The following is a 12,598-nucleotide window of genomic DNA, read 5'->3' as shown; positions in this document are numbered from 1 at the left end:
CTTCTGAAGAAGGCAGCACTTGGGAGTGAACTTGGCAGCCCTTTACTGCACTGATACTGAATTCAGTATTTCTGATGCAATATTTCTGCTATTACAGTTCTCCTCTCTCCAAAGGAAGGGAGAGCAGAGGAAAGCATCTGAATTTTGCAGTGAGGACCTGAAATGTTTATGTGAGCAGTAAGGATTTGTATTACACTTCCTTATCTTCTCTGCTCTTCTGGAATCATATCGCTAACAAGACAGTCAGGAAAAGTTGTCTCTGAGATGAGGCACTCTGACCTTAGCCAATTCCTATCTTAAATAATGAATAAATTACACTTTCCAAGCAGAAAATCAAAGGAATGTAGAGCACAGCTACTCCTCCAATCTTTTTACTACTCTTGCTGCCCTCATAAAGTTGGAAGAGAACAATTGCTCTAAATGTCTCAAAAGGCACACAGAGAGTATTTAAAAAAGAAATATAGTTTAAGAAGGCATTATTTACCCAAGGATTAATTCAGAAGTTGGAACAAAGGTTGAAATTTTGTCTGGACTGACTGAGCATAGTCTCTCATATGCAACATGCCAAGTTTCACAGAACTGAGAGACCACCATTCACAGATTCACAAAGGCAGAGGATTACACCTTTTGCCCAGAGGAGGGTGATGCTTTATATTTTATGGTACTCATTTTCACACACACCTTTTTGCAGATGGTCTTCTCTTCATGCAATCAGCATTATCAGAGATACTGAATGCAGGCACTATACAGTCGTCCAGGTCTTTGTTTTGCCATGACATTTGGTATTGTTTCCTCACCTGTTTGAATGTGACAGAAAGAATCTCCAGAATCTGTTAAAATCCCCTTCTGGTTCAACTTGACCTACACTTACTGGGATGGCAAGCTCAGCTGCAGCCAAGAAACTGCAGCTGCAGTTAACTTTGCAAGGTTTTTGTGCTAGCTTTATGATTTTTTCTTTTTTCACTAAAGTGTTAACTTGTGATTTTGTTTAAGAAAGTTTGAAGAAACTTTAGAAATCATACTGAAAGCTTTCTCATCTGCATAGGCTATCACAGACAGAAAATCTATGGTTTGATTATTTCTGGCCTCTGTCACTAGTAGAGCATATGCCAGCAGCCAAGGTTTCTTCCCATGCCGAGTCAGTCCCATGGGAGATGAGGTGCATACAATTCAAAAGGATTTCACAAATAATCACAAGCAGTAAAGGACAAGACATTATCTCCATTTTCATCGTAGACACTCAGCCTCTAGTCCTCTAGCATTTCATCTGTCTCCCACCTTGCCTAACCAACCAGTCTAAGTTCCTTATGGACTACTCCATCTACCCATTTGGACACTCATTCCTACCCCTTCTGTACTCAGCCTCTTTCCATTTTCTCCTCTAACATATTAAGTACAATAGAGCATGCCCTAAACTCAGCTCTCCTGAACTTTCTCCCAAACAAACGACAAAAACCCTGAATCAATCTCCTCTCAAAGAATTCCTACTTAAATACAACAGAAGTTTTCTAACATTGCAAAAGTATGACATTTTCAGAAAATCTGGGGACAATAGAAAACAGAGAATACAGAATATAGAAAAAATACAGAAATAGAAAACACCAGCATGCTTTATCTATAAGTAATTTAAATACAGTCATTTGCTAATAGTGAATCTTATATATTTTCAGATTTTGACAACTAGGTAACTTAGGGAAGAGGACTACCAAGTTAGGTAAAAGGAAAACAGATTTCTTACTTCAAACTAAGCTGATTTGTCAACAGGTACACTAACATATGTTTGTACATCAGAGAAAATAATAAAGCCAACAATACATACCACTAAAATACACTGAGACTTCCAGCTGTCTTATGATAATTAATGCACACTGAATACATCTCCTGAAGCAATAAAGAACTATTCTTTAGGTCTAGGCCTATAAAACATTAGAATTTCTATGCAAAATGTATATTTCTATAATCATTCTTAACACTAAAGTTGTCAAATTGATTACATAAATATTCTCTCCATAAGCTATACAAATTAAGAAAGAGTATATCAGAACGCATGACATGAAAAGAAAGAAACAAATATATAATGATTCTAGCTGTGACACAGTATGTTAGTGACATTGATAAACTGAATCTTCATGCTGATAGCATGTTGTAGTCTCAAATCTATTATGCTTTGGAACTGATGTATTATTATCTCTGGACAACTTTCACACCAGGAGATGATCCCTGCTAGCATAATTTTAAAAATGAAGGGATTACAAACAAGATAAATTTCATTGTATTGTTACCTGAATTAGTCTCAACTAACAGAAATTTCATATAACATACACCATTTGCTAAAATACTTACATTTGTTGATCTTATTACAAACATATAAAGCATAAACCAGGCACAGTTCTATTAACTCTACTACAGCATTTATGCATCTGAACCAGTATTGTATGGTAATTGTTCTACAGGGAACAATAATATTTGGCTTTGTTCTGTTTTAATACACTATGCTTACATTTTTACTTTGAAGACAATATATTGGGATCTTCTGGCAAATATCTGCAATATCTTTGAGTTTGCTGATAATGATTGACTAATGGAATTTAATTCTCTTCCTCCTGTTGATTTTAATTTGTGGCTAGGTGAAAGCTTAAGAGTTTTTGGGAGAAGCAGATCGATGTACTGTGTCAATATATAGTACAGATTAATTAGCAGGCAACTGCAGATCTCCTCATTTAATCAAATAGCACATTGTCCCTTTTATGAAGTTAGGAGTTACCATTAACAAAACAGAATTTGGATATAAAATTTTGATTTTTAGTGGAGTATAAACAAATTAACAGAGAAAGGTAAATTTATGATTAACAATTCAAAAGTGGTACTGCTTTGTCAGGTTTTTTTTTCCTCTGTGTGTGTGGAACAGAAATGAATTATACTGATTTGGCATGAGAATGCCAAGAAATAGTTCAAAAATTAGACACAGATTACTGACAAAGTTAAGTAGATATGAAACAATTATTGAAATATTAATTTATGTGGAATTCTCTATTTAAAGTTACATCTTTATTAGCAGTTTCAATCTCAAACTAGCTGGCAAAAATATTAGAGATTAGGTATGTAACTCCTGTTAAGTTCTTTGATTGGTTATTCTTTATCCTATAACATATGTTATAATATTTCTAAAAGAAATATTTGCCAAGTAGTAAATACATTACAAATGAAGGATCGGACCTGGTAAATGTGTAATCATGCAAAGAGTTTGCAACAGGCTGCAGAATTGGGCCATCGAGAATTAATACAATGTTAATTGCATTCTTAATGTCTTAAAGCAAGCAAGATTTGGCAGTCAAAGCTTAAGGTTTTGTATCTGCTAGGAGTCAGTATGACAAATTATTCAGACTAATTTTTTAAAAATCAGGCATAAGGATGAGTACGTTTGTTCTAGATGTTTTCCTGTTGCAATAATTTTTTTAAAAATCACACTTTGTCTTCTGTGTCAACAGTTAGCATCATGCAAACACTGAAGAGTCACATACCCATAACTGCTATCGTGATATGTTGGAGAAAACACATCCATCTCTATAAGGTTGTCATGACCATTTGCAAGGACTGCTTGACTTTCTAATTCTCTATACATAAAGATACAAAAAAATGAAATTAGAGGTGCAATTTCAAATTAAAGAACGGGATGATCCCACAAAAAAGAATATACTAATTCTGCCACATAACTTTGTTTGTGCAAAACTGACTGTGGGATTTATCTGCCTTCCATGCTGTCCTCTGAACTACATACTGGATTGTAACCTGAAGACACAGTGTTATAAGGCTAGCTTTAGGTGGTCATTACCCTTTGGTGATCCCTTATTTATGTGCAAGTCCTTGAATAAAATTCCTGACTGCTGCCTGTGGCAAGGCAGGCCTAAGGACTGAGCAGTGCACAGTGGGGAATGTTGTTTACTTGATGACACTGGACCAGAGATGAAGTAATAAAACTGAACTGAGACTATTAAAAGACAGTCTCTCGCTGGCTATCTGGCACAGCCAGCCAGCAAGAAAAATATGCAGAGAGCTGGCTACCAGAGTGAATGGGGATCTCATGTTTTGCAAATGACAATGCACAGCAGCAAGAGAGGCAAAAGAAGCATCAGAGTCTCTGGTTCTCTCAGGGAATAGTGAGGAAATGAGGAGGAGAAAATAAGTAAGTCACTATGATTTTGTTTAGAACTGCCTATTTCTTTTGTCCTACCTAAAATGGGGAATGATTTACATGGGGAAAAATACTTGGGTCCATTCTTACTTCAATGACTGCGTACCTTTCAAAACAGGGATGATAAACTCAAGGAACGCTGCAAATGATATAAAATTCTGGACTACTGGTGCTTGCCTAAGAGCCAGGGGACAAAATACACAGCATGATCAAATTCCAAATACTTATAGTGACAGCAAGGGATATTTGAGCAGGAAAGATGCCAGAGGGATCAAGCAAAAATCTAAAGTAAGACACTACTGACATCAAAGAAAGCCTATAAGCATATGGGCTTGGTGTTTTAGGACTCAAACAGATGCTCAGTGAGAACCTGACAGTAAGAGAATGTCAGGAGAAAACAGAACTTTTTTGACTTTAGTATTTGAAAACAATATTTAATTTCTAATGTCTGTATATAATGATCCCATAATTTTGGCACGTCAATTTTTCAAAAGCAGTCATGCTGTCAGCAATCTAAGCAGAGTCCTGTTTCTTCAACTTGCAGATCAGCAATGTGGGCACAGTGCTTAACAGGGTCTTCAGAAGAGCAGGACTTGAACTCCATCCCCAGTTTCTGCCTTTATTTTGTACCATGCACCTTCTGAAAAGTAACATCTCTAATCAAGTCCATGTGTGAAAACCTGGCAGACGTACAGATCAGAACAATTTGAATTTGATTAAACCAGGCGCTGTTTTAATGTGTGGAGTGTGTAAAATAGGTGGTTTGAGCAGATTTTAACCTCCAGCAACACTGTGCTTTTGTGGACAATCAATCAGCCTCTACACAAATTGATTCAAAACTTCCCTGGAAACTATCAACACCTGTTCCATACCTTAATCAATATTGAAGGCAATTGGATCACTGGCAGTCCACCTCAATAATGACACATGTGCATGTTCATCACACTTTTAGAGTTTCTCAAGTCTTGACATTCTAAAATGAACTTTGAATCAAGTTTACAGAACAGTTTTGAAGTAGCACATTACAGGAAATATTTTGTCTCTATGATTTCTGAGGTATTCCAGTACTTTAATTAGGTTCCTCAAAATATTAAAATATTTTCTCGTCATCAAGTATTTCTTCAACCAATTCCTTCTTTTCTTCTTGGTAAAATAAGTATCTAAGTAGTTGAATACAGTAATGTTCCTAAGACTCTACTATTAATACTCAGTTGTAAGAGAAGACTCAGCAGTATCTGTATAAACTATGAAAAACATGTTAGTTTCTTGGCTTGTTTCCATAAAAAATTCACAGTCCATCATACAAAATGCAACCATCTTTCAAATGAGGTACTTTTTACAGAAAATACAGCAAAAAAAAGCCAAGCTCTTTGATTCACTGTCGTGTTAGCACAGATTCTGAATAAAGTTATATAATATTCTCAGAGATTTATTCCTTAACTGGAATATGTAAATTACCTCTTACCAATAAATTGATCTTTTACATTCAATGATTGAAATTAATGAAATACTTCCTAGGAAATGCACCAAGAGATGCTACCAGCTTATTTTTATTTACAAATGTATGAGTTCTAACATACTTTTCCTCTGTGCATCTCTAACATTCATGATTGACCGTGCATTAGAAAAATTCTGCACATTCAAATATTTAACAGAGAGAGCACTTAAAGAAGTCATTTACTATGCATTTTTAAATATCAGTAATTTTGGTCCTACTAGAACTTAAACTCATGAGAAGGTTACTACTGATACTGGTAATCAAGAAATCATTACTAAAACTAGTAGCTGAATGAAAACTTAAAGCTCAGTGATAATAAAAAACCCACTAATATTTATTTACTAAATGATCTTTTATCATACTCAGACATCTGACATGTAGTCATATATTTACATGACTCTGGCTGTCCAATCAGTAATTCAAAGAAGAAAATGGAAAGATTTTGATTTCTTCAGAAGTTCATATTATTCTCTATTGCTGGCTCCTCCTGCAGATCTGTTTGCTCTACAAATGAACCTAACTTACATATGGCTAGGAACAGTCAAATAGTAAAGATCATTAAATGTTCAATGAAAGGTCTTGCAGTCTGCAGGAAACCTACAGGAAATATTCTTCTGTTGTCTTGGGTCTTTTTGTTAATGTAGATTCTACTGAGCACAAATAGAGGGAAGACAATTCCTGCCTCTGCTCGGTAATCTCATTGTTATTTAAAGACAGGATCAAAGATTAAAGAAACATTCACATAATTCATTCAAGTTGCAGTTTTAGGTCCTCATAAACATTTAAGAAAAGAGTCTTTTTATATTTAAAAAAATGTGAACTGGAGTTTCTGTTGGACATCATTGATCTGTAACCTCACAGTTTTTACCCTCACAGTCTGTAACCTCACATCTTTTTAGCCAGTAACACCAATGTTTCACACAAATCCATTTGTTCTTGTTGACAGTACTTTGCACAGAGCCAAATTGCCATATATCCTATTAAAAACACAACAGAATCCAATATTATGGAATATATACCTTTTGAAATCACTTTCACTACTACTGCAGAGCAACAGGGACTAAAATCTCCCCCAAGCTTTGCAAATGCATCCCTCTCTCCTACATGCACATACACAAAGCCAGCCAATTCACTGCCCAGCTATACATGGCAGCAAACTGCAAGTCATTTTTATGCCACCCATCATCAGTAGGAGCCTATAGAGCTAGAAAGACAGTTGTGTATACAGGCTGACATTCACATTCTCTGCCTCTAAACGGTTGTCATCTAAGTCAAAATAAAAAAAAATTTAAAAAAAAAGAGAGAAGGAAAAAAAGCCCCAACAATAAACATAAACTAAAATATTGCCAAAGAGGGGATAAACTTTTTTTAGTCCAAGAAAAGGGTGAAGGAAGAGAGCTATCACAACGTTGTTAATACAGTTGATACTGAGCCTGAAAATCACATTCAGGGGGGAACCTTAACCAAAAGGGGAAAAATCAATGACAAATAAGATGGGTTCTACACCTCTACACCAGAGTTCCAACCAAGTAAGACTACTAGAGAAAACCAAAGTAGTAGGGCTCTGTCAGTTCTTACATGAAATTTTTACATTTTACCTCATTCACAAGTGTTCAACATTTGAACACTCAAAATATCCTTAGGTTTTAATCAGAAATGTTTAAAAGATGAAAAGACTTTACTCTGCAAAAAAATGCTTATAGTTTAATGGAGGTGGCATTCTCATTCAAGTAGTCCTACACCTTTATAAAGACAACAATAACATATATGGCAATAGAAGCAGACATCAAAGACCTTACCCGTCTACTTAAGATTAACTACTATGAGGAAAACATCAAACATCATCTTCCCCAGTACAAACTTATTAGTTCTATAAGAAAAGTTTTTCTTAAAGCACTCAACTGTTTGAATATGATGATGAAATCTCTTCAGTGGAATGCTGTTCCACAGTCTCAAACAACACAGGAGAGTCCAAGAAAACTAAGAGAAGGAATAGCCATTCCAAATTGTCTAATAGAGAAGTTGCCTGAAACATCTATGGCAACCAAAACTACTTAAAAGAGAATCTTAAGATCAGGTATGCTTTAAATTGGACAAAATTATCTTTACTTTGCTATGAAACATAACATAAAGGGATTCAAAGCATAATCTGAAGGGATTTCACAAACACTTTCAAGAACTACTGTCAACTTTAATATAGTAATAAATGCTCAGTTTAATAACTAAATTGGAATATTATGGCTTTCCTTAATAAAAAATCAGTGCTGATTGAGTGTTACATGAGTACTAATTAATCACTGTAGGTAAATTCAGCTCTGTGCCAGTAAGTCCTATCAAAATTTTTATAGATTCTTCTGCATCTAAAAAAGCTAGTGTCACTCTTCATATTAGCTGCTTTTTTCCTAGAGACAGTTATCAATGACAAATTTATCATTACACTGAAACTCAGTTCCTTCGTCTCACCAAATCTTAGTACCTTTAAAAACACTTAGCTTCGCATAAGTATTTCTTTAAAGGTACCAAGTACAAGAGTTAAAAACTATTACAGAATGTTATTTGACATTTGATCTGTATGACAGTACATATTTGACACATTTCTGGCAAGCAAGGCAAGAAATTTCTTCAAACAGGCAAAAGTCACAGGCTATGAACAGGAAGGGAAACGCTTGTCTGGAAAAATTAATATACTCTAATTACTCTGGAATAGGACTGTAAGGGAGAAGAGTGTCACTGAGGATTTGAGAGAGAGGACATATTTTTCAGGACTGAAAATTTTCCAGTTTTGCTTGCTGAATGAGGGGAAGTATTATCTGCAGGTCAACTTCCATTAAGGTAAATGTTTTCTCTAGCACCGCCACAGACTGTAGTAATACCTAAGTAATTACCTGCTTTCCAGAGGTGCATTACTGCCAAGCACCCAGCTGTCCTGCAGCTGGACTGACTCAGGTGTGGTTTGCAGCTCGGCGGGCAAAGCAGCCGGCGGGGCCGGACTCTGATTCCTCCTATTTGTCAGTGAGTTTCTGTTAAGTGAGGTGATGGATGGGTGATGCTGTGCTGAATGTTGCTTGTGAGAAGGTGGCAAAGGCTGCAGGGTCGACTGGCCTTGGTTATTTGGAGGTTGCTCTAAGAAGAAAGAAAATTAAAGTTCGTTATACATCTTGGCATTTGCACAACCAAAGCAGAATGAGAAATTCAATATAATCCTATCATCTAATATATTTGCATATTATTCTATTAGCAGACATTCAGTGACATTCTGTAAGAGCAAGTTTACCCTTGATACACCAAGTTCTAATTAATACACAACAGATGGTAAAATTGCTTTTGGTTTTAATTTGTTTCAGTTTTTTTTTTAATCTGGTTTTATTAACACCTACAGAAAATAGCATCTGACAGATCCCCTAATGCGCCTTTAGACTTCAGCTTTTTTTAACAAACCAACCCTGAAATTAAATGGGTAATTTCAGTAGAACACAAAGGTTTTTAAAATGCATATAATCCCTATAATTATTTAATGGAGATTTTAAGCTTTATTTAACTGCAATAAATTATTACAAGCTAGTTGCTAAACAGCAGTAGACTACTCTAGTTTAGTGCATTTCAAATAAGGCAGATCTGCACTATGATCTGCTAATAGATGCTAAGTATTCTTTAGCAGAAGGTCACTCTGTGAAGCAGATGTTGCTTCATGGATATTTAACAGACTGATTCACATCTGATTACAACGTCAGAAGACTCATATACTTAATGACCGTCACATCCATTAGAACACACACAGAACAGATTTTCCAATTTCACACCATGCAATATAAATACAGCTTGGAGGAAATCACAGGTGATAAGAGAATCAGGCCATCGAAACAAAAAGAAATATTTTCTGACTTAACCAAAGCACACAACACCCATAAAGCTTAAACTCAAAACCTCAAAATAGCAAAACCTGCAATTAAATATCTCTATCAATGTTAGGTTTTAGCAATCTGTTCCATAAAATCACTGGCAAATAAGTCATAAATACAGGACAAACACTTCACAACACAATGCACAAAAAACTAACTCCTAAACACGTAACATTTATGTAATTAAAATTGCAATCTATTTCTTACACTAATGTAGCAGAACATACTTCATAATATATATGCAAGTGTTAAGCAGAGCAGAAGACAAGGACATGCACTTCTCTCACAGTGCAAAAGCTTTCAGGTAGTTTTTTAATTAGTTGTTTGATTTCCATAAGCAATTCCCTTTTGAAACTGGTTATAATTGCAAATTATTACAAACTCAATAATAAAACTCTGGTACACAGAACACAGGAAAAGTATTTCTGTTGAAACAGATGTTTCCAACAACTTACAGGTGACTGCCACAAAATTAACTTAACTGGGAGCAATTTCTGAGGTTGTGAGCACAAGACAACATGAAAATGTTAAGAAATAGACTTAAACAGAAAAATCAAGTCTTTGGAATAATTTCCTTTCTGAGAACCACATTCTTCTTTCCAGTGATTTTGTGTGGTCAACATGACTTTTGTCGCAAACAACAGCAACGCTGAATCTCTCATTAAAAGAACAACAGCATTTATACTGCTAGTGAGATTTTCAACACCAAATCCCTAATGCATTAATGCAAAATTCCAGTCCAGGTAGGATACAACCGATAAACTTTATCTCCACCAACACTGACACAAAGGCTGTCACTCCATGTGATTACAATCACTGTCAAGGGCTTTAAGTCACCTTTCAACAAGCCAGCTGAAGAAACTTAACAGACCAACACCGGAGCAAAGAATTTTCCCCATATCTCTTAAAATTTTATCTGATTTAGATAACAAGCTGGTGCTATTTATCAGCTGGTGCAAAATTAACTGTGGCCTTATATTTTGTAATACATAGGCGCATGTGTGTATAAAAAAATTATATATGTGCACGTGTCTAAGCATTTACACACATGTATATGCAAATACATACAAATAAATTATTAATTACAATAATTAATTACAAAAATTACAGAAAAATGGCAGGTGGAATGAAGTAATTCACATGAGTTTATTTTAATTGGATAGATAAATTAATTTAAATAGTTCTCAGGATCAGACTTTTCTTTTTTATTCCCCTTTTTGACCCTCCTACCAGCCCAGCTTTTTGGGACAGTTTTGCCATGATCAGTGCAAAACTCTCTTACACTGCAGCTCCTATCAGCTGAAATGTTATCCTGACATCCCTCTTGTTCATTAATTTCTCTTCTCATTTACAGTCTCTGCTGAAAATCAAGCTTTCAGTCTATCATTTTAAGTACTAAAGGTCTTGCAGCATTCTCTGCTAAAGACAAAGTAGAGGATTGACCATCATTGTTCTCTTGCACAAAGGAGGGTGTGAGCACCAGGCTTTGTCTCAGGTAGATGTCACACCTTCCCACACACTCTACCCCCATGAGGAAGATGGAGAGTGAAGGTTCTGTAAAGAGAATTTATATACTCCACAAATAAATGCACAGATTTAATAATTACTCTCAAAACACGCTCGAAGGATGAAATTGGATTACTCAGACCACAGGCCAGCTACACAGGCCGCTATTTGGGATTTAGATTATTTCCCTATAAATTTACTGTGAACCAGAAGACCCTTCTGCTAAATAACATACAAACTTTACTAACTGAAGACACAGAGGAACATATAAAAGAAGTTAAGAGAGGCTAGAAGGAGCTAGAAGGCCATCCAAGTGTGATTTTGCAAAGATCACTTGTCTTCCAATCCCATTTTCTCTCCACAGAACGTTGACAAGTGACATTTTCTTGTGTCTGAGGGTGGCTTCAGTTGGAAAGGAACGCACAGCTTCCTCAAAATCAAAAATGCCTGAAAAATCTGGAATGATTTATTTCTTTTCTAATTGTGCAAAAGCTACAGGTAGAGCTGCACTTAACAAGGTTAGATTTTCCATAAATCAACAGAGCTAAAATCTATACTCCTCTAAATTTACTCCGTCCTACGCTGTCATTCTGAGTGAGAGATCACTGAGGACTGCTTTTTGGATCTTTTCTCCAACCTGCCAGACTTCCCCAATACACAGTCCTTTGATTGCTGCACAATTTCTAACAAAAACCTAATGTTGCACCACTGATTTGTGAGGAAGAATCAGCACAATAGTCATGTTTTGAATGCCATTCTTAAGCCGGAGCCAGATTTCCTTTTTTACTCCTTTAAGGAGTTAAGAGTTAAAGAACAGCTTTCAGTATTCCCGAGGCTTTCACACAAAGCTATCAGTCTTATGGAGTAAGAACCTCTCAACATCCCTGTGACACTGAAAATATTCCCACAGCAAATGCAGGGAAACTGAGGCACATATGTTAAGTGATTCACACTGCTGTCCTGAGAAATCAGCATTACTGTCAGAATAGTTCCAGTTTTCTTGCTTTTCCTACTTAACAAGTTTATAAGTAGAGTGGGATGACACGATATGTACTTCATAAAATCTGCAGCACTGGACACTACTCGCTGTAATAACAGCCCTCCGTGTGCTGCAATATCGAGTGTCAAGACCCTGTAACTTCTCTTTCTTCCCTATCAACCACTGGAATCCTAGAGGGAAATATATCTTCCCTTGCTTATTGAAAAGACAGCAGCCCTGGGACTTGGCCAGCTCCCTTACAACAACCTTATTAGAAGAAAAAGCATTCAAATTTGATAAAGTACAATTGGGTTGAAATGCTTAAAAACTATTCCAGAGAGAAACAGTTGCTTTGCTTTAAATTGGATTTTAAAAGCTATCTTAATTGATTTAATCTAAATGGGAATGTCTAATTTACTCTAAAATTAAGCAGATATGGGTAGGTACAGGCAGGTTTAGGTCTAAAGATGTAAAGTTTTAATTATAAGATTCCTGTTTGGTTTAGACCTTAATGACTGTAGAGC

At 35.8% G+C, this 12,598-nt stretch overlaps 1 protein-coding gene across 39 annotated transcripts in view; it reads right to left on the bottom strand.

Moving 5' to 3' along the window:
* The window catches only part of TENM3 (teneurin transmembrane protein 3), a 1,287,129-nt gene that overhangs the window by 128,087 nt on the left and 1,146,444 nt on the right, over nucleotides 1-12,598 (bottom strand). For 30 of the 39 annotated variants that reach the window (XM_074541312.1, XM_074541314.1, XM_074541319.1 and 27 more), the window contains 2 exons: nucleotides 8,576-8,813; nucleotides 3,522-3,614 (listed from right to left, as the gene is read on the bottom strand). In XM_074541312.1, the coding sequence (XP_074397413.1) occupies nucleotides 3,522-3,614; nucleotides 8,576-8,813 (331 nt within the window). The remainder of the gene's footprint in view (nucleotides 1-3,521; nucleotides 3,615-8,575; nucleotides 8,814-12,598) is intronic. The other 9 variants (XM_074541333.1, XM_074541350.1, XM_074541337.1 and 6 more) reach the window with 1 other exon arrangement.

Source organism: Zonotrichia albicollis, chromosome 5 (assembly GCF_047830755.1).
Source record: "Zonotrichia albicollis isolate bZonAlb1 chromosome 5, bZonAlb1.hap1, whole genome shotgun sequence".
Taxonomy (NCBI): domain Eukaryota; kingdom Metazoa; phylum Chordata; class Aves; order Passeriformes; family Passerellidae; genus Zonotrichia; species Zonotrichia albicollis.
This window is presented reverse-complemented; position numbering and strand designations above follow the sequence as displayed.